The sequence below is a fragment of the Vigna radiata genome, unplaced genomic scaffold (assembly GCF_000741045.1).
Source record: "Vigna radiata var. radiata cultivar VC1973A unplaced genomic scaffold, Vradiata_ver6 scaffold_208, whole genome shotgun sequence".
NCBI classification, from domain to species: Eukaryota; Viridiplantae; Streptophyta; class Magnoliopsida; order Fabales; family Fabaceae; genus Vigna; species Vigna radiata.
Genome location: NW_014542845.1, coordinates 527,405 through 551,121, shown reverse-complemented (window position 1 = coordinate 551,121; position 23,717 = coordinate 527,405). Strand labels below are relative to the sequence as shown.

At 38.6% G+C, this 23,717-nt stretch overlaps 1 protein-coding gene across 1 annotated transcript; it reads right to left on the bottom strand.

Moving 5' to 3' along the window:
* Nucleotides 1-62: 62 nt before the first annotated feature.
* Nucleotides 63-22,465, bottom strand: LOC106780762. The gene is given in 18 exon segments (XM_022777101.1): nt 63-1,222; nt 1,485-1,893; nt 2,157-2,403; nt 3,494-4,261; nt 4,344-4,596; nt 4,822-5,147; nt 7,054-7,081; nt 7,234-7,308; nt 10,057-10,113; nt 10,185-11,301; nt 11,424-11,490; nt 11,593-11,667; nt 11,753-11,938; nt 12,051-12,239; nt 12,320-12,627; nt 20,629-21,054; nt 21,796-21,838; nt 21,933-22,465. Coding segments are annotated over 18 exon segments (5,805 nt in total). The 5' UTR covers nt 22,272-22,465; the 3' UTR covers nt 63-330.
* Nucleotides 22,466-23,717: the final 1,252 nt, after the last annotated feature.

Here is a 23,717-nt window from a genome sequence, read left to right as displayed (position 1 = left end):
AATAAAATAAATAAATAAATGAGATGTGATGGAGATACCTGGATTCAATATAACGAGATAACTCAATTTCATTTGTGATGTTAGATTTGTGAGAAGTTCCGCCAATGCTAGCAATAATTTTATGCAAAGGGCTCATATTTTTTCTTCTTCTGTCTAATACACATGCCAAAGTTCCTTATGCACAAGGAAACAATACAATTAAAAAAACAAAGGTGGGAATTATGTATTGATTTTATTAAAATGGTGTAACAGCTATCCATAGATCCTGAAGAAAAACCAGTGATTCAATGGCACGCAAGTGCCATAGAATAAGAGCTCTACAGCACAAAATCATGGCGAGAGTTCCTTCACAGTTGGGAGGCTAGGTTGCCATCCCAAGCTCCGATATGGTCGTGGCTTTGGAAGAGGTGCCACAAAAGGCTTCTTCCCTTTTATTCCTTTTCGTCTTGAAGGTCTTGGGGTTATGGACTTCTCCCTACGGCCATAGAAGTCCTTTGCAGAGTAAAAACTGTCCTCTACACCTCCTTCACCTAAACAACCATCCACATTTGATTCCACCTTCTCTACGCCTAGCCCAATTCCCTCTTTCACAATATTGTTGCTCCCTTGTCCTTTGGGAGAAAGACTTGTCCTTTTTTCCAACCCTTGGCCTGCAACTCCATTTGGCTCTTTCATTTTCCCATTCCCTCTGTGACTGTTTCCACCATTGATGATTGTATCCAGCATCTCATGGCCTGCTACACCATTTGCCACTTTCACTCTCTCCTTTGGAGACCTGGTCTTTGTTTCCAGCACCACCCCATCACCCTCTTTGCTCGTCTCTTCCTCTGAAACTTTTCGTTTCAACTTCTCCACGTCTTTAAAAGAGATCAGGATGTACTTGTGACCAGGCACCAGAACCTCCTCTCTCCATAACACCGATTCATGAGGCACTTTGAACACTTCTGGCCGTGCAACACACATCCCTGGATACTTTGTCATCAACTTAGACGCAGGAACTGCATGTCTATACAGTTCCTGATGTCCACCCGCGTGAGTTATCCTCACAGCAAAATCTCTCGACTTTGAGTACGATTCCGGCGATCGGACCCTTTCACTCTGATGGTTCTTCCTTCTGGAACCTTTCTCTCTATGTTCCACCCGGCCTAACGAATGAACCACACGCTTCAGCATAGCCTGCACTTCAAACTTATTATTATGCTCTCTGAATGTTTCACCATCTCTTTTAGAAACTAGAGCTGGGTAGCGGAAGAGCGTGCGCCACAGAGATATTATTTAAAGAAAGTCATCATAGATGCTTCTCAGTTTCCTATGGCCGGCTTTCTCTATAGCGCGATGAGTCCGAGGTTGGGGCATGTGCAAACAAAGGGAAAACAATGGCTTTTATTTGAGTGAGGACAAAACAAGTTCATAGACTTGATAAGAAGGAATCTACCCTTTCCTCAAAATTAACTTCAGCGTTTGCTACCGTGCCATGCCAGCACCACAGACACATTCTTGTGCCAGGATCATACTCCCATAAACCCGACAACACTTGTCGCTCGAGTTTCTTGAGCCTCCCACTGATCCAGTTGTTGTGGATGATGTAACTCCCCTTCTTCAAACATGCTGCTTTCACGTCTTTTTCCCACCATAGTTCTTGGTAAGCCCCGTTTGGGAAAAGGTCTCTGTCTAAGAAATGTACCGTTAGGTTTGTTTCAGGTTCCACACATTGGCTGTCACCAACGCGGTTGGATCCTCCTTCCCCGCATAACGTGTCGTAGAAGCTTGGCTGCTCTGATAAGCCAGAAGTTTCTGCATGTCTTACCACTTTCTCTATAGCAGCAATTGTCTGAGTGTCGGAATGAGCGTAATAGAAGCCGGAGTTTAAGCGTCTAGGTAGGTTTATTGGTCCTGCACAAATGACAACAAAAGAATATTTGAAACCTTGGAGACATCTGCATCCAATCTCTGAGACATTATGTTCGAATGTCTTTTTCTCTTTTACGTTAGTATTTGACGTGTTTATTCTACTTTTCTTTTACTCACTTGTCAGTCCAAAACTATCATTACCAGTGCAAAATAAATGATCATATAGGTTTATACTCTTTTCTTACTCAAATCATGGAAATGGATGTTGGAAAAGTATGAATTCCAAGTGCAAAATATGCAAGCACCTTGTTTTTTGTATTCATCAGACTGTGCAGCAAGAACAGCAGGGCCAAAAGAGTGAAGTAAGGGAAGTGGGTTTTTGAACCAGTATACATCAACATCACTGAGAAGTACATTGTAACCTAGCTTGAGAATCTTTAGAACAATTCTTGACTTCACCTTTGTCACCCTTTGGAAGCACTTGGTGCCAAAGTGGCAGTCATCAAAACTGATGTTACTTGGAGCTGTTGGATCAGTGAAAACTGGAATTCCCTGTCTCAACAGAAAGCAAGTAACTGCATTCAGATAAAAGAAAATATGTTATACTGAAATACTTGGACAATTTGTAATATATTTTTTTATGATTTGTGATATATTTTTAACATTAAAAACTATTAAAAGGCAGAAGATTTTCCTAATTTTAAAATCTCCACTAATGCTGTTTTATATATTGTTAATGAATTTGCTAAATTATTCACGTGTTGAGAGAAATATTGGAACATAGCCGACTTGATGGTCCAAAACTAGTAAACCATTTAGTTATGATGAAATAATGAACTTCTCATTTTTCACATATCACAAGTAATGTTATTTTAGCTTTCAAGATTTTAATCATGTCAACTAATTACACAAAGTATCGCTATGTAAATGAGCTCTCAATTATTCAAACATCCGAAGGTCAGTGCTACATCTAACTTATCTTAAGCCTGAAAGGATTAACACTGCATTTAAGGGAACGACTCATAATAAGGTTCGTGGTGTTCATTTTGATGTAATGGTGTCAAGACCCACTAATATCATAAATAATATAGTTAAGTTTGAAGCCACTCCTAAATAAGGGTATTTTGAATTGAATTTCTATTATTTTTTTCTATATATTTAATATTCAAAGTATTTATATATTTCAATTAAATATGGTTAAATATCAAATATTATTATGATTGATATAAAACAAGTAATTTTTATTGTTTTAATTAAAAAAAGTTAGATAATAATATTTTATGGTGTTTGATGTCTTCATGTTGAGACTTACGCGATTAAGGAACTATCACTGTTACCTCCATGGTGATGACAATTATGATCTCTTGTTATCTAAATGTTTTCATTAAAAGTCATTTGTCTTTTAACATTAGATCACATTTTTTAACATATAGACAAAAAAGTCATACAACAGTCACCATACCCATCTCAGGGACAAAGTAAACATCGTGTTTTTAATCGAAAAATACATAAAAACTGAGTAATTAGAGTAAAAACTTTAATAGGGACAAATTTAAAAATATCAAAATTTCAAAGAGATTTAGAAATTAATTAAGCCTTGATTTTGCACAAATATTATTATGCAGAGCAGGACAGCACATACCTGCAAAATGGAGAATTGATAAGTTTCCTGATCAAGGGCACACACAACAAAATTTTTAACAAACAGTTTTCGTAATCTGCAAACCCAACTCATGAGCATATCCTTGTAGCTATATCCAGCAACGGTAACTATAACTGTTTTACTTTTGTCTGCAGTGATAGACAGGAGTGGTTCTAAGGAAAATGGAAGCTCCAGAGTTGCTGGAATTTTCATCTGAGCCTTCACAGAGCAATCAAATGATGCAGTCTGGGGTTTCTGACGATCAATGCAATACATTGTATTTTCCTTTAACCAAGATGGAAAATAGTTTTCCTTCATCAGGTTTATTGCACCCTGGTGCCCAATTGAATAAACAGCATTTTTCTTGGTGTCAACCATAATGTACTGTTTATTGCACTTCAAAAGTTTGACCAGGTTAGAGTTATCTTCACTATAGAAGAATGATCCATAGTTTGCCCCCAAATGGGAATTGCCAATGTACTCCCAATTTCTATTCTCAATATCTAAAGCACTAGAATTTCCTTTTGTGGGGCTAAAATCTTCCTCTTCATTCAAATAGAAACTTGTGATGGTCAAACTAGCATCAAAGACAAATCTGAACTCAGATGACATTGCCTCATGAATCACCCAATTGTTATGTACACCTTTACCATACAAGAAAGGAGGAAGAACTCCATCATGTAGAGGCACATCCTTGCTGTTCCACACCATCAGCATTCTTGTATAACAACGTTTCCCCCGCCCATTCTGTTGAAGTATTTTCTGCAGCTGAACAAGAAAGGACAGTTCAATTTAGTTTTCTTGAGCATAAAAGTATCTAATTTTTCCCAGATTTTTCAATTTTTCATACCTGCTGGATCTTCATCCGTTTCCCATTACTTGTCTGCCAATGTTTCCCAGACTCATCCAAATGGAATGGGAAGGAAGAAACATTTTGAACTGAAGCAACAAGAAGCCAATCATGATCAAGTTGATACACATGGTTTAGGGTGGAGATGAATCCAGAAAGGATAATGGTTTCAGGGTCAACGATAACAGATAAATCTGATGTGTATGAGCGTGATTTTGCAATCATAGAGTGGAAAAAAGGAGTACCTAGGAAGCTGGATAAAAATTAATAGTCATAAAGCAATAGTTCAGATATAATAAGTTGTCGAGACAAGAACTTTTACACTGATAAAAACAGAAACAAACATTAAAAGTAAATTAGTCTTTATAAGTGTCTAATATACCTTCAGTGTAACAGAATCAATCTCAAACAGAAGAACTAATTAATATCAAATCATGAATATTATCCTCTGGCAGACGAGGCCAATTTGTTTACTTACGTAAAATCGATGCTAGTGTCAACTAAAACCCGGGAATCAAAAGCATCAGCAAAAGAGGCGACGGAAGGATCTTGGCTGTACAAGACAACAGTAACGAATGGAGACAGAGCCAGCCATGACCTAAGAGCAAGTGTCTGTTTGGTCCCAGTAGAGCCCTTAAAGGGTTTTGGAGCTGTGAATATTGTAATACTTGTGGAATCCAATATAACATCTTTGGAAGCTCTGCTATGATCCTTCAATGAAGGTAATCTCTGAGTGGCATAGAGAGAGAGAGCAATGAAGACAAACCCAGATAACCAAACTGACCATAGCTCCACCTGAGATCCCTGCAAATCAAATACAAGATTAATTTACATGTTTTGAAACAATGTTTTTGAAAGAATGCAATTCAAGGAACGGAAAAATTAAGGACCTTCATGGCTTGTAGTAATGACAAAATTCTGTCCTTGTTTTGTGAAATCTTCTTCATGGGTTCTTAAGAGAGAGAGAGAGAGATTGAGAGAGTGAGTGATACTTTACCTGAAAGAAAGAAATGCAACTCTAACAAACCCACCAGACCCCGACTAAGAATGTGTGAAGTTTGACGTCACAAGCACGTTAAGAGTTGCAAAAATTGAATTCAATATACAAAGCTAGAGATGAAAAACTTGTAGCTAGTCAAGAGTCAAAAGCGTTACATATACTAAACTATAAAAGGTATCGTGAATAAAATCGAAGTTAATGACGTAGGACGTCGTTTCCTGTGTTTCTGCACTATGAATTCATGAATGGCATGTGGACGTTACCAAATGAATACGTAAAGGAGACAAAAACATGGCCATTGAGTTGGTTAAACCAACACAAAAATGTACATATTAATTACCAACCTAATTACTCTTAACAATGAATAGTTGTTTAGTCACATCTTAGTGCTTTCGTAACCGAAAGTAAGGGATAAGTGACAACCGTGATTGGCTATCTACGAACTATAGAATAGGACCTAGAAAATATAAAAATACCACCTTAACATATTACCACTTTAAGATTGTTCAGACTTGCTCCAAATGAACTTGTTAGTCTAACTTTTTCCTGTCAAAGCATAAATTATTTTACATTTCTTGAAAGATTATTTTCATTTGCTATTTTCTCGTTACTTTTTCTTCTCAAATTCTTTCAATTTCCTCATTGTCTTTGAATTTTTTTTTTCCTTTCAAATGATTTATTCTTTTATAGTCGTTTATATTTTTGCTTGTATTGTTTTTCATATCATGTACCCTTTTACGTTTACTATGTCATATTTTCTTATAAATTTTACATTCCTTCGAAAATTTGTTACACAATGTTTTGGAGACTTTTAATTGTCCTCGAATTATGAATAAGATGGTCCCAATGCTTCGTGATAACAATGTAAAATCATAATGAAAACTCAGTTTTTAAAATTAACTAGAAGAGAGATAGATTTTGATTTTCAGTGCTACAAACAGGAATATAAGGCTTGTTAGATTCACCTTAAAACTCATCTATTTAAAAATAAAAGATATATTAAAATCCAAGAACAAAAGATCTACTAGTAATATTATAAAGTACAATATTACCTGCTCACGAAAATTCATAAAATTATACAAAATCTTCATATATATATATATATATATATATATATATATATATATATATATATATATATATATATAAGCGTGTATGGCCATTCATTTTAGCTTAAGTAATGTCATTAAACCAAACACGTTCACATTCTACTTGTTTAGCACAGTAAAATAACCCGGCCTAATAAATATTAGCGTCACATGGGTAAGGCTCAGGGAATAAACACAAGAAAATTGGGCAGTAGACTAATTTATTGAGATTTATCTGAATCATTCAGATAACGCATCCAGAAAATATTGATATTGATGGGATCAAAGACATATCGGAGTTCTAACGAAAAGTAAATCTATCATATTCTTTCGTGCCTTTTTATACACATAAAAGCCCATTACACCACAGATCCAGCTCTACCTGGTTTTACACTAACCAAGTAGCAAAACCAGGAAGAAAACAACAGTATATATTGAACGTACAAAAATGGGAAAAAGGTCATCACTACCTATTACTTTTGAATCAAAATTCCCTTTGCAGTCCAAAGACCAGATATCACAAGCTTCGCCCTACCCCTCCTAATTGATGTTTTGGTGAATGAACCTCGGACGATGCAAACTCAATCCTCTCTGTTTCCTTCGTTCATCTCTGCCGCCGAACGGGTGATCTGGTTCTTGACCTCCTTCCCCTACATAAAAAGAAACCAGTAAATAAACAAGGCACCAAGTAACCAATAAATATGAAGCCTGACAAATTCACCTGTGCAGCTTAATCTTATATGATGGAAGTTTGTCTGAAAAACATAAATCTTAATCTCAGAAAAACTTAATGGCAACAAACCTGGAAGAATCAAGAGAAGAATAGGGAGAATGCCTGCGCTGAGAACGCTTGCTATGAGGAGACCGCGAAAGTTGTCTAAAAATGAAACCACCGTACTGCCTTGGTGAGTTTAAAGTATACAAAGTCTATAAATACAACTCAACCTGGTACAGTGTCAACACTCCATTCGAAGAGGTCTATTAAAATAATTTTTTTCTGTTTCTTATGAATACGATCACAGTCAAAAGTCTTATATTCTTATATTCTAGCTTCAGGGTAGAGATATCCTAACAATTATGGAAAACAAGTGCCAAAATTTGTGCACATCAAAAGTATCTTGCTCTTGTATGTCTTATAATATATTGCAAAGATAAATTGAAAGGTATAATACACATAGTAGATAAGAAAGTGCACGAAAATGTGTTAATTACTACAAATCGTGAACATGAAAAACATTTCATATAAAGAAAAGATTGGAGCAGTGGCCTGGTATCAGCTTCAGAATCTTCAAACTGCCAAAACCATAGGCTCAATAATTTTTCTCGAAGAAACAAGGTATAAAATAAGTCAACAGTTATATTTTCAAATTTGAAACTTATGGTAATAGTAAGTTGCACTAAGATGCAACACAATCTTATAAATAACGGCCAGCATAAATAATCGAATTATACATAAAATATGTATCAAAAAATACCTACACAAACACAATTAGAAAACAATCATCATATTGATAAAAAAAAATTGGAACAAAATTACACAAGTAAAACTTTCTTTTCACCGAAAAAAAGTTAATAGAACACATCATATTAGAAAAGCTAAAGTCCAAAAATAATGCTGAAATAAATTTATCATTTTCTGGCCTTTACACAGCAAGACAGCTTCGGTGAAGATTGAGTTAAGCAATTAAGTCCTCACACCTAAGTCATGAGAAGATTCACCTAGAGCTGAAATCATTAAAATAAATGGTTAAATATGTTTTTAGTCCCTCAACTATTAAGTGATTTTGCTTTTCGTCCCTTTTTCAAACTTCGATACACTTTAATCCTTCTCCTTAAAAAAACTATAATATTTCGTCCCCCAAAACTAACTCCGTTAAAATTAGGCTGACCTGTCTAACGGTGTGCCACGTCATTTTTGCTTTTTTTGACATTGGTGAATCTTCTCCTGTTTCTCTCCCTCCCTCTCCCGCTTCCTCCAGTGCCAACCCCTCCTCTTACAAATGTACTACTAAGTCAGAGTACGAAGTAGAAAGCCTCACACAATCAGAGAATAATCACAATCAGAGAATAATTAGTTGAAAGCGAAATGGGATGAAAACCAAAACCCTACACAAACACCAACACCGACATCATCGGCCACACCCAGAGAGACAGACAGTCATGGGTTTCCTCCTAGTTTCTTCCCAGAAGACACCATTGCTGCCAAAACCAAAACCAAAAACAAAACCAAAACCAACCTTCTCTATTCTTCTTCTTTCAAGAGAACCATCATTAACACCCTTCTCTCCAAAGCTCAATCCACACTCGCCATATGCCTCCTTCTCCTCTTCACCCTCTCCACGTTCCAACCCTCCACCCCACACAAATCTTATTACACTCCCCACAACTCCTCCAACAATGTCATTTCCCTGTACTCCAACGCTTGGGCACCCACTACCACTGAGGCACCCGCACCATGAACCACCTCCTCTCTGACACTGAGTAAATTTTCAGCATCTTACAATCAACAGAGAGATCATTTTGAATGCATATATCCTTCAACCCATTAAAAAATTGAAAACATTAGATTGAACCCTTAATTGAACTATCAGAAATAAGAAATCTAGATCCAAATATATTTGTCATCAATCAGGTTTTTTTCTGGTTGATTGTAGAAATACAATCACAATCATACTTATGCGCCTTGCGCCAAATCATTGTAGCTACCGAAAGCAGTAAATTGCAGAACCCTAAAACGCCAAAACGGAAGATTCACTCCGCTGCCACGTCGGCCTTCCTCACAACGCCACCGTTGCAGGACGCCCTCATCGTGCCTCGCCACGCTTGCCAACATTGAGTCTCTCGCCGTGAAGAAAAAGAACAATGGGTTCTTCCGTTGAGTGAGGGTGTTTCTCTCTCGCGCACGAGGACAAGACGTAAAGGAGGGCTTTCACGGTCGTCGGCGATGAGTCTGTTGATGAGCGGCGTCGCCGATGACGCCTTTGGACAACCAGAGGAGGGTGCTGGCTCGGTGGGTGCTGTTGTTCTCACGGAGAAAGAAGAGGGGATGACCCATGTTGTTTTGCCTAAGGAAGAAGAAAAGCAAGCTCTGGTGACTGCAGATCGAAGGAGACGCTGACCATTGAAAAAAATCCAACGTGACAAATATTAAAACGGAAAGATGTCATCACACATGACCAAACGTTAGCCACCTCAGCCCATTTTTAACGACGTTAGTTTTCGGGAACGAAATATTATAGTTTTCTTAAGGAGAAGGATCAAAGTGTACCAAAGTTTGAAAGAGAATGAAAAACAAAATTGCTTAATAGTTGAGGGACTAAAAACATTATTAACCCTAAAATAAAGTATAGAGAAGCCGATAGTGTCAACATCTAAGATTCACTTAAGCACATATAAGATAACCTACTCATGAATCACAAACATTCTATTAATAACAAGAGAAGGAAAACGAATCAATTGACACTATAAACGTCCAGCATAAAACATTAATCGTAATTACTATAATGGTAAATATATTACACACACAAATACTGATATAGCCTATAAGCACAGTCCAAGATGCTCTCGAACACATATTTCAATATTGCAAACCTGAACAGTGTAAGGATCTCTTAATAAATGATACCTTCTTTTAGATCTGACAGGAGACGGTGACAAGTCACGCTTTCTTGAATGCATCTTCCTGCATTACAAACATTATGAGACACTATATATAACAACCAGACAATTGAGGTTTCAGAATATGCTATAGACCTTTTTGAGACATCTGATCCTTCACTTGAATTACCAGCATGATCAACACGATCCTTGTTGGTTCTACCTCTACTACTTACTGAAGATGAACGTCTTCTCCTATGCCTGTCAGGATTACTTGCATCTTTTTGCCTTGATTTATGTTCCCCCTTATCCTTTGTATGCTCCCTTTTCCGGCTTGTATCATCAGTGGTACTACCTCTATGGGATTTTTCAACTTCCCTTTTATCATCCTTGACATCAACATGAGAGGATCTTTTCCTTGAATCTGATTCCTTTGCCTTTTCCCAGTGCCGGAAATGGTGTTCTTTCACCCTTTCTTTTGACTCACTACCATAATCTGCTTTCTCCCTTTTATGATTTCTTTCATCCTTCCTTCTATGATTCTCATGACCTTTTTCATCTATCCTGGTCTTACTACTGTTTACCTCCTTAACAAAGTCTTTCTCAGAAGTATTCCTGTCAGGCCGCTCATTTTTTTCAGATTTTCTTCTGCTTTCCCTACCTGAATGATCATCTGTTGCTTTTTCCCCACCAATGCTCTTTCCAAGCAGTTCAGATCTTGGTATCCCTGAAGTATCTTTAGAACTAAAGCCATTAAATCTATCATGGCTTCTTTGAATGGCATCAAACCCGTTATCCCTAAGATCTTCAGGCACTAATTTGGAAGAATGTGAAAGATCGAATGCTCTAGTAACCTTGTCATCATGCAATTGATTAGAAGCAGAATCATTGGATGGCAAAGACATGGTTTTGATCTGAGCATTCACAAAATTAGTTTCATATCTACTATGCTCATGAAGTTGTGAAATGCCATTAACAGATACATCATGTGTATCTGCCAAAGGTTGCTTAATCCCTGAATGGTAAGCAGCATCTTTTGCAGGAGTTGGCACACTGGAACTCTCAATTTCATTGTCTTCATCATCAGCATCAGAACCATAATTTCCAAGACCTAAAACATCTCCAGGAGAACTAGAATTAGATTTTTCACTGGAACCATCATTTTCTACCCTCTCTTTGACTGGAACTAAAACCTTTGCAGATGCCTTAGGAACCGTAACTGAGGGTGGAGAAGCAGGTGCCTTGTGGTTTGAGGTGACAACCTTGTGACCTACTGCAGGAAACAAATTGTTAGAACTTATATTATTTAATACTAAATTAGTAGAATAAAGTTATTTATTTAGATTAATAGATACAATTTAAGAGAAAATGAGAGTGCAACAGACGACTATTTACCTTCAGCAGTAAGATCATCTTCAGCAAGAACTTTTGTTGCGATTTCATCAAACAATTCATCAGTAACCTAAGAAGAAACTGTAATTAGAACTACAATATATTTTTTTCTAATATATCCAGTTCACAGACTTCAATAAGACAAAAAATTTACACTTTAAATAAAACTGACCTTCAAAAGAACTTCAGTCAGGACTCTTTTTATTTCTTGGTTGATTGCTGCAGTTCTAGCTACCTCAACTTGATCCTATACAAGAAATAATCCCACCTAAATTAAAAATGATAATGGAATTTTATTTTCTTGACAAACTTTAAAGTTAAAAAAATGAAACCTCTTCATCTTCTTCATCCTCCGCTGATCTAGATGAATCCATGCTTTTACTATCTGTCTCATCGCCTCTTGTATACGGCTTGTCAATGCCATCATTTACAAATGCAGCTTCCTCCTTCAGATTCTCTGCAGGAGCAGCAATGACTGTTTTCTTTATTTCTTCTCTAAGCCAGTTTGGGACTGAAGCCTGAAATAATAAAAAAAATGAGGTTTTGTGACATACACACATATAATATATACACACACACACACATACATACATATCTATATACAAGCATTAACCTTTGCAACATACTTACCTTCTTAGGACGATCAGAAACACTAGATACCCCATATGCATCAGCAGAGAAAGCAGGAGGATGAATTGCAGTTCCAGTGCTAAGGGTAAAGGGTGCACCACTTGGTGGAATGGTTGAAGGGAGGCTGGGTCCAGCAAACCTTCCAAATGGTGGTGCCACATGACCAGGAGTGGAGATAGAAGGGTCAAGCTGGTAAATTAACCAAGAGACAAAGAATTAAAATAAATATATAAGTTGGCCAGGAAAACAAAAGGTTTCAAAATTAAAACCTGTGGCCCAGAGGCAAGAATTGGTGGATAACCAACACCAGGGGCAACTTGAGCGGCCCAGTTATTCATTGAAGTACTTGAATCATGATGGCTATAAGTTGATTGCATCTGCAAGTCATTATCACGATTAAACCTTGGTGCAAAATCTAATGGTTGATCAGCAAGACTGATAGTCGAGTCCACTGAGTGGCTGCCAGACGCAAAAGGCGGTGCATGCATTGATGGTTGCACATGACGTTCTTGAGATGATGAACTTGACAAAGGGAAGACTGAGTATGATTGTTGAATCTGATCAGCAGCCTCTTTACCTGCCAGGTCCAACAAGTCAATATTCAAATTACCACTGAAATATAAAAAGGCAAGATACAAAAAATGTGTCAACTTTAAAAAGCACTTTCACACTGTCTGATATTTCAAAGTTCCAACTAGTACTTATTCTCCAACTCATCTTTAGATAGGAAAAATAATTATTGTATCTACTAATAACATGGGCCACAAATAAACCAGCATAACGGATAAGAAATGGGTTAATCATTCCTTGTACTGAACAAATTTGTGAAGATGTAATAACTGTTATAGGTAAGGCAGCGAGGTGCCAAAAAAGGCATAAGGTCCAACAACTCATTAATTAATCCTATTACAATAAACAATGCTCAGAATATGAACAGATGGCTAACATAAAACAATTATGGGGGCAACACTTATAAATAAATTGACTTAACAATTAGCTATATAATGATGTTCAATTCTCACTAATGGTTACTTCATCAAGACTTTTGATTTAATATATAAATATAAATAAGCCTTGTTATTGCTAAGAACTTGGATGGTGGCAACCAAAATGTAATCAATCCTAATTTCAGCCACCCAGTTCTCAGCTCAAATGGCTTCTCATGAAAAGGGGAAAAATATAATTTGCTTCACATGATAAAAATTAAGCAGATTCATATATGTTCCCTATATTTCTAACAAGAGCACAACTTTCATTGAAACATCTATTCTTTTGAATTACAGCGAGTCCTAGTAGCTCGTAACACGTGAAAAAATTAATGTCATCCTGTTTATCAGTTTTCCTTCCCAATACTTGTCCAGAGAGGACAACCTTGAAGATTAGCTGCCACATAATCCCAGAAAAGACAAGTACTGATTCTGAAAAGGAAACCCTTCTCATCCAGATACTGTAAATTTGAAACCTTATGGCCAATGTGAACATTGTTGAGTTTTAGTATTGGGTTTCCCGTTTTGTTGAGTTATTTGTTGACAATGGGGATTAACTGGTGTGCAATCCTTGGGTGAAGTTACTTTGGTGGTTTCTCAAAGGAGATTCTAGTTTTCATGGTTTTCTTTCAGCTTTGTGTACGTGTGTTAGGTTTCTAGAATGGAAACCTAACTCGCAACAGTCTCACATACTCACACAATAGAGATTCACAATGAAAAGAATGTTCTTCTGTATTCACATTCAACAAAGAAACATGTACAATCAGTAACCAAGGGGCCTAATCCCCTCCCTCAGACAATGTGTCCTGTCACTCTCAAGAAATAATTCTCAACAACCCTATACAAACTCAAACATCCCCCTTTTATACAATACACATTTCCGCCCCTACTTAACAACTAAACAGTTAAGTCATCCATTCTTTCGCCTTCTCTCATGTATCCTCCATTCTCTAACATTATCTGCCGCTGGATGTCCAACCTTGTCCTCGAGATTGAAATCTAGATATTGGTCTTTCATGGTGACAGCATCTTCCCATGTCGCTCCATCTCTTCCTCCCTCCTGCTATTCAACTAAAATCTGCTGCATTGTATCCTCCCCCATCTGCGTCTGCCTTCTATCCAGTATCCGAAGAGGCAAAAACGTTGGACCATCTGCCTGGAGATCTGGTGGTAATTCATTTTCAACATTCCTTGCTCCTACTGCTTTTCTCAATTGGGATACAAGGAAGACCGGATGGATCCGGGCTGTGTCCGGTAATAGGAGTTTGAAAGCAACCTTCCCCACTTGCTGGACCACCTTGAAGGGTCCAAAATACCTAGCTGCCAATTTAGGATGCAGCCGGGAGGGCATGGAAGTTTGACAGTGCGATCGTATCTTTAAGTAAACCCAGTCATCAACTGTTATATCTCCTGGTCTCCTTTTCCCATTCGCATACTTCCCCGTCATATCTTGAGCCCAAGTCAGATGAAACCTTAGTTGTTTCAGAGCTTCGTCCCGCGTTTGTAGCTCCTGGGCTATAGCTTCTACTGGTGTTGCCTCGGTATGTACCTTGAGGGAAGGAGGAGCTCTACCATAAACAGTTTCAAAAGGAGTACATGCCACACTCTAATAGCTGGTATTGTACCAATACTCAACCCAAGGAAATACTGAACTCCGACTCTTAGGCTGCTCCGAGCAGAAACATCTCAAGTAGCCATCCAATATTCTATTCAACACTTCATGTTTAACTGTGTTCCCTGCATCCTAAAGATCTCCTTCCAAAACACGCTTAAGAATAAGGGGTCTCGGTCGCTCACAATGGATACTGGCACCCCATGTAACCTTATTACCTCCTTGACAAATAATTTTGCAATGGTGCGCGCAGAATAGGGATGTCTCAATGGTATAAAGTGCACGTATTTGCTAAGGTGGTCCACCACTACTAACATTGCATCATAACCATTCGATTTGGGCAGTTTTACTATAAAGTTCATACTCACCTCTTCCCAAACCGCGTGTAGTATAGGTAAGGGCTGTAATAATCCTTGAGGAGAGGAGGCCAAATACTTGTGTTGTTGGCATACCAGACATCCCGCCACATATTCAGTAACAACTCTCTTCATCCCCATCCAATAGTGATTGGGCCACCCTTTGATACGTCCGGTAAACCCCCGAATGACCCCCCGTGCTGGTCAAATGAAATTCCCCAATGAGCTTAGGAATCCAAGCTGCCTTTGCTGACAGCACTAGCCTCCCTTTGTAGTGCAGCCGATCATGTTCCGGAGTGTAGGCTAAATGAGAATCAGGGTCCTTCTTAATTTCATCCCTTATTCTCTTTAACATTTCATCATTTTCCACCTCTCTCAACACCTCTTCAAAGTCCTGCCAATAAGGACGTGCCACAACATTTAATTCTTTCTCCCCTTCTTCCCTATCTTTCTTCCTTCTAGACAAAGCGTCAACAACTCTAGTGGTAGCACCCATCCTATATTGAATCTCAAAATCATAGCCCAATAATTTGGCTATCCAATTTTGCTGGTTTTGTGCAGTTATCCTCTGCTCCAACAGGTATTTCAGGCTTCTTTGATTAGTGTGAACAAAGAATTTCTTTCCCAAAAGATATGGCCTCCAATGCTGGATAGCCATGACCAGTGCCATAAGTTCCTTTCCATAAATGGACTTATTTAAAGACCCCTCCGATAACGCTCTGCTGAAGTAAGCTATGGGTTTTTTCCCTTAAGTGAGGGCAGCCCCTACTCCTCCCCCTGAAGCATCATACTCTACATGAAAGGGTTGTTCAAAATCAGGTAAAGTGAGCACTAGCGCAGTGGTGACGACCCCTTTCAGTCTAACCATAGCCTCCCTAGCCTTATCCGACCAAGCAAACTGCCCCTTCTTCAACAATTCAGCTAAGGGCTTTGCTATTTTCCCATAATCCTTTATAAACCTTCAGTAATATCCAGTTAGACCCAAAAAACCTTTAGCGCCTTAAGGGTTTTGGGCTCCTCCCACTCCCTGACTACCTTGACCTTCTCATGGTTCATCTCTACCCCTTTCTCAAACATTAAATGTCCTAGGTATCCAATCTCCCTTTTCCAAAACTCACATTTCTTCTTATTAGCGACTCTATTGTTCTGCCTCAGCACCCCTAAAATCTGACCCACATGCTTCACATGATTCGCCCAGTTCAAGTTGTAGATGAGGATATCATCAAAAAACACCAAGGCAAATCTCCTCAAGAATGGCTGCAGCAAACTGTTCATGGCGCTCTGAAATATGGTTGGCACATTGGTGAGGTCGAAAGGCATTACCAAGAACTCATAATGGCCCTGTTGAGTTCGGAATGTTGTCTTATGTATATCTTCCTCCCCCATCCTGATTTGATGGTACCCTACCTTCAAATCCACTTTGGAGAAGTACTTCGCTCCCTCCAACTCATCCGATAATTCCTCTATGACTGGGATAGGGAATTTATCTGGGATTGTAGCCCTATTTAGAGCTCGATAATCTACACAGAACCTCCAGCTCCCATCCTTTTTCTTCACCAGTATAATCGGGCTCGACTAGTGCTAGGTTTGATTACCCCCGCTTATAGCATTTCAGCCACTTGCCTCTCAATTTTCCCCTTCATAAGGTGGGGATATCTATAGGGTCGGACATTCACTGGATCGGATCCTTCCTTCAACAGTATTTGATGCACCTTATCCCTGTCAGAGGCAACCCCCTGGGTTCACAAAAAACTTTTGAATGCCTCTCTAAGATCCGCTCTAATTCCTCCTTTTGCCTCCCAGTTAACCCCTAACTTTCATATTCATTTTGTCTTTGTTCCAGCTGTCCTAAACTCCACACCAAGGCCCACACTTCCCTTTCCTTCATCTTCAACAATGCCCCTGGTTCTACTATTTTCTTCGATAAAGTGGGGTCTCCCTTAATAACAACTTCCTTCCCTCCTTGCTTATATATGCCATGGTTAATTCCCCCCAATTTAAGGTAACTTCTCCCAACTTAGCCAGCCATTCCACCCCCAATATCATGTCAACTCCTCCCAACTCAAATAAGTGAAATCTCTCTTCTATCTCAGCCCCTCCCAGATTGACCACCACTATAGGACAGCATCCTCTCGTTCTCTTTTTTTGACCATCACCCAGGCTTACTTGATATGGAGGAGTGTCTTCCACCGTCAACCCCAATTCCTCCACCAACTCACGCCCCACGAAATTGTGGCTAACGCCACTGTCAATGAGTATCAACATTGTCTTCTCTCCTACTGTCCCCTGCAGCTTCATCGTTTTCGGTTGAGTCAAGCCTCCCACCGAAAAGGCTGATAATTCCATCTGACTATGATCATCCTCAACCCCCTCTACTTTCGCATTCTCCTCTTCATCCTCCGCCAGTAACACTACTCTCAGACTCCTCTCAAGACAGTGGTGTCCTGCTCCGAAAGGCCCCCCACATCTAAAGCAACGCCCTTCCTCCCTATGCTTCAAAAACTCTGGGTAGGGAAAATTTTGAACGCTTCTGCCTCGGTTGTCGCTGCCAACGGTGTTTCCTCCTCTCGTCATACCTCCCCCTGTCGTTCCCTCCTTTTTCACCAAACCAAGAATTCGTGTTCTTAGACACAGTCCCACTATTTCCCTTCGTGTCTCTTTGCGCATCCTCCACATCGCGCGCTACTCTCATCGCCTCCATCAGCTCTCATGGGTTGTGCGGCCTTATCTGGCATCGCAGTTCTTCTTGTAACCCAGCCAAGAAGTAGCCCAGCAATTGTTCGTCAGATATCGACTTCGTCTGTCCCACTAACACCTCAAATTCGTGCACATACTCTTCCATAGACCCAAGTTGTTTGATCACTGCCAACCTCTCAAAGATTCCTCCCCTGTTTTGGCCTCCGAATCTGATAATCATGGCTTCCTTCAACCCTTCCCAAGATTGGTTTCTAGCCTTCATTTTCCAAAATTTAAACCAATACCCAGCGCTTCCCTCCATGCTGATTCCACTAGTTCGACCTTCTCCGGCTCTGTCACCTTCTGAATCTCAAAAAACTTCTCTGCCCTATTTGTCCAGTTCAATGGGTCTTGTCCTTAGAACATGGGTAACTCCACCCTTCTCCGCCAACTGGGTGGCCCCTCAGGGCATTCCCCTTCTTTCTCTCTGTCAATGTTGTCTCGACGGTCCCCCCAAATGCGATTAACAGACCACTGACTCTCGTTTGAGTTCCCTTCTATATGTTTGGTTTGCGCTCCCAGGATCCTCATCAATTCTTGGATGTCTTTGCGCATCGCCACTGAGTCTTGACGATTCGCCGCCGATTCCGCCTTCAAACCATCCATGGCGATCTCCATATGTTCCAGTCGCCCTTCAACCACGTTCATGTGCCCCTCCATTTTGATCTTCACGCCCAATTGGATCCGGCAGGTCAGACCAATTGTTAGGTTTCTAGAATGGAAACCTAACTTGCAACAGTCTCACACACTCACAATAGAGATTCACAATGAAAAGAATGTTCTTCTGTATTCACATTCAACAAAGAAACATGTACAATCAGTAACCAAGGGGCCTAATCCCCTCCCTCTGGACAATGTGTCCTGTCACTCTCAAGAAATAATTCTCAACAACCCTATAAAAACTCAAACATCCCCCTTTTATACAATACACATTTCCCGCCCCTACTTAACTGGTAAACGGTTAAGTCATCCATTCTTTCGCCTTCTCTCATATACCCTCCATTCTCTAACAACGTGTGTCTGGTAGATACCTTATATTCTTCCCTCCCCATCAATTAATATTTCTTTTTCTATCCAAAATAATCTATAAAATCATACTAGTAGTCCATTAAACAAGAATTGGGATAAGCTGATAGCATATCTTGTTTCAAAAGACAGCATGAACATGTCAAAAGACCTATATTGTTAACAGGTAATCAGAACATGAGCGATTCATGATCAATTACAAAAAATATAGTTTTAAACATAGGGGTTCTTAAGTTTATCTCTTTTAATTCTAGAACTTTGCAACAGAAACTCCTTTCCCAGTTGTCCCTCATCTCTCCTAGACAATCGCCCCTCTCAGATCTGGGAAGAGGCCACCTCCAATCAACCTCACCACCCGTACTAGACCATCTTACCACGATAGACTCATCGTTCCCAGAGCATCAACACAATCCCTCGTTTGAATTGCTGTAGTGTCTAGTCATCTGGGTTGCATATTACAGCGTTTGAGCATTCTTCAGAAGCCATCTTCACAAGCCTTTCAGCCACAAGATTCTGGCCACAGCCACCCAACACTAGCTTGGTTTTTCATCCCACACAGGAAGTTGTAGCCCCTCCATATTAATATTGTTGGAAACACAACACAACAAATATTCCTAAAACTTTGCACAGTTCTAGCAAATCAGTGTGAATCTCCAATGAAATAATGAAACTCTAAGCAATCTTTATCGGCATTACAAAAAATTGGAGATGGTAATCCATGGTGGAGTGCAGTGGCAGTTTGTCACCAGCAAAAACAGCATGGCCATGGAAAATCAGATTTTCTGTGATGGGTCATCACATCCACTTTAGGCATCATAGAATAGTGCTGCAGATTGGCCACAACAGAAATTATGATGCTGCTGCGATGCATGTCTTCTTACTGCCTTCATGTCAGAGTGACCCAATTCAAGCTGCATGTAACCCTAGTTTTTTTTTCTTTTCTGGGTTGTACACAACTAGATCAAAGCCCAGTTGAATTTTTGTTTTGAAAAAGAATTGGGTCATACAACCCACAAGCTGACCCAAACCCAAACAAAAAATAAAAAACCCTACCTGCTCCTCACTTCATTGCACCACACTCTTTGTAATCAACTATATTTCGCCATGTTGCCACCACCGCTACCACCTGTGAGTTGTGCAACCACCACCATCACCTAGTTCGTCCCACCATAGCACTTGGTTTGTCCTTTTCAGCAGTGCCACCCACTAAGGTTTGCCTCCTTCTGCATGGCAACAACCCACCTTGGTTCTTCCCATCATTCTGCCACCATCGTCCACCCTTGGTGGTTCATCCTCATTTGTTTTTCTTTTTCCTGTTTGTTCTTTGTTTCTACAATAGCAGCACAACCCATCCTCCTGATATTTTTCCCTTCTTTTGTATTTTATACTTATTCACTAATATATAAATCAAACACCACAGTAATTTATTTGAACATGGTGGTGTTTTGCTTTGATTTTATTTTATTCTAACTTCTAGACTTACTATTATATTTCATTATTATCATTAATTATATAATTGTTTTACATTATTTTGTATATCAAGTATATTTCTGCATTTTTCGTTTATCTATATGCATATATTGTATTTTGTTTGGTCCGTGATGCTTCTATAATAACCCGTTATGGCTTCCAATATATCTTTTTAAAGGACTTTTAGGTACACGATATTTTCCTTTTAACTGATATCTGATAACACTGTCATTAAATCATTATTCATGTGATTCCAACTAACAATATTTTTTAACCAAATTTTGACAGGTTTGTATCACATACATACATTAAAGGAAAAATCCAGAATATTGATTATGATCCATTCCACAGAAGCTTCACTTGCAACTTCAATAAACTAAATAAACAATTACCTGCAACAGAACTATAACTAGAAGGTACCTCCTGCTGATGAACTGATGGATTTGCTTGCATGCTCCCTTGTTCAAATGAAACATTTGAATCTCTAATGCTGGTCCCATCTCTAGCACTGTACGAATGTCCATCTTGAGCATAAGATGTCTCCAAACTGACAGGTACAGCATCCTGGGAATGTCCTGAAAGTCGCTGTGCAGAAGTATCTAAGTAGGAAAATTGTTGATAGCTTGATGTTGAATGGGATTGGTTTTGCACATCAGTATAATGTGAGTCAACCGATTGCTGGTACTGATCATGATAGTGATTTTGTTCGTGCAATGTTCCAGCAGGTGAAAAATGTGTTTGTGGATGCTGACTTTCTGTGGCAGCCTTAGCTGCCCAAGCTCTTGCCTTCGCAGCCCAATCTTCTTCATTGTTATGAGCTACCAATACAACATTATGTCAAAATACCACAATATCCACTGCATTAAGAATGGACATACAGAAGCTCGGGGATTGGGGTTTCCGAGATGTCATATAGAACTTAAAAATCAGAGACAAAGTCAATAAAATTACGCTGTTATTTTTTCCAATGAAAGCAACGCATATTAACAGACTAATAACCATTTAACAAGTTGCAAACTACAGTTTAAAAGTGCAGTAATTCCTCAGAAACATGCAAGTATTTTCCGAGATGTCATATAGAACTTAAAAATCACACAGATGCACACAAAATCAGTAAAATTACGCTGTTAATTTTTCCAACAAAAGCAACGCACATTAACAGAGTAATAATCATTTAAACAAGTTGCACACTACAGTTTAAAACTGCAGTAATTCCTCAGACACATGCAAGTATCTATCTTAGCCAATATTCGGTGTCAAGTCAGGACTCAATAATCTCGTGAATACATACAAAAACAAATGAATAAAAAAAAAAAAACATTGTATTTGACCCAAATACCTTGGTATTAAATCAACTATCAAACATAAGCAACAAAAACAATGCAAGATTCGTTTTTCCCACTCCTTATTTTCTTCTTTTTCTGTACAAATGTCTCCCTCTCAAGTGAATATAACCTCAAACTATTCCGCACACCAATAATAAACAACAAAACCTTAATTGTGGCATGAACACGAAGACAACGTTTCTAACGTAACATTAAAAGAAAGCAACAACTAACCTGGATATCCCTGATTAGGTGGCAAGTTTGGATTGCCCCAATCCTACAAAAATTTCAGGCAAATAGTGAACCTATAACAGGAGAAACCCTAGCAAACCAAAGAGGCAAAAACACGAAGGGCAAGAAGGATATTTCACCTGAGGATAAGGCTGAGAAATGTGGGAGTGAGGGGTGAACTGATGAGGAGGTGCGTGAGAGAGAGGCGGAGGAGGAGGGAACCGGCTTGGATGGTACGAATATGCGTTCGACGGAGGAGGAGGGGGCGGCGGCGGTGGTGGTTGCTGCCACTGTGGCGGAGGAGAAGGGGTCTGCGAAGGGTGGTATTGGAATTGAGAGGACAACCAGGGAGCTTGGGGTGGCGGCGGCGGTATCTGGTGAAAGTGGTGCGGGTGATGGTGGGGATCCGCCGCATGCGGCGGAGGAGGTGGCGGTTGCGGTGGTCTCATGTAGCTGTGATGTTGCTGGAAGGAATCCATGGATACCGGGGGTTATGGGATTTGGATTTCAATGCGATGCGTTTTGTCTTATTGCGAAGTGCGAAAGAAAGAAAACTTTAGGATGAAAAGAATGAGGGTTCAGGTAGACACCGTATGGCCATCCGCTTGCGAAGGAAACTCTTGTTCCTACTCACTCTTCTCCTCCACTCTACTATTGTGTGGAGAAAATAACTAAAAGAATAAACAAGAAAAAAAATTAAATGAATTTGTAAATTAGATAACTAATAAATAAAAATTATTTATTTAATAAAATTAAAAATTAAAAATTAATTTCTTCTTAATTAACAATTATTTTGTAAGAAAAATTATTATATCACTTTTATAAAATTATATATTTTTAAATTGTATTATTTTTATAGTTTTTAATTAATTATTCATAAAATAATAAAATTGGAAAAATGTAAATAATAATTACAAGGGACTTTTATACTGTAAAGTAGAGAGAAGAGTGAAATTTAAACACTTTTTTTTAGGAAACCAAATGAGAAAATTCTCCATGTAGACGAAATTGGTATTTTATTTAGTAAAATGAATTCCTTTTCAATCTTAATACATAATACATAAGTGGTTTTGCGCCTTTCTGCCAAGGTAGAGATTATGAGATGGTAATGGTCTAAAAATTGTTACTTTTATATTTAATTTTGATATCAAATGCATCTTTGTTGACTTAGAAACTTACTTTGACTCATGATTTTGTTTTAGTTTTGTGAATAAGAGAGCTGCAAACATGTTTTATGATTTTATAATAAATTCTCTTGATTTTGTAGGTTTTTGGAATGATTTGAAAGAAGGGTTGAAGTATCAAGGAGTTGTAGTGCAGAAAAGTCAAACAGAATGTAAAAAAGTCAACCAGACAACCAGAGTGCAGAAAAGTCAATCAGAAACAATAAAAGTCAACCAAATCGTGATTTGATATATTTTCTGCAATTTTTATGATCTGTTTGGGCTTGGACCTATTTTCTGTTATTTTTATGTCTTATTTAAAGACCTAGACACTCTAGAGAATGTATTTTTGACGGCTTAGGCACAGAAACACACTTTTCACCCCTTTGGGGGCAGATTTGAGGAATTTACAACTCTCTTCTTCTCTTTCTAGGGTTTCTATCTCTTTCATTTCATTGTACACCTAGTTTCTTCACGACGATGGAAAACTAATCTCATTTGTTATTGGGAAGATGTAACCTTTAAACTCTTGTATTTGAATTGTTCTTGAACATATATGCTTTCATTCATTATTTGTTAGGGTTTTCTTCTCTGAATTTAAAGCTTGCATTGTTTAACTCATTCAGTGTCATGATCAATGATTTTGTCGATATGGGAATGGGGAAATCTAGACATGAGGAGAATTCTCTTGATTATGAAATATTACCTAGGAATAGAAATAGGACGGTCAATTGCTTTAAGCTTCTGTCATTAATGCGTGAC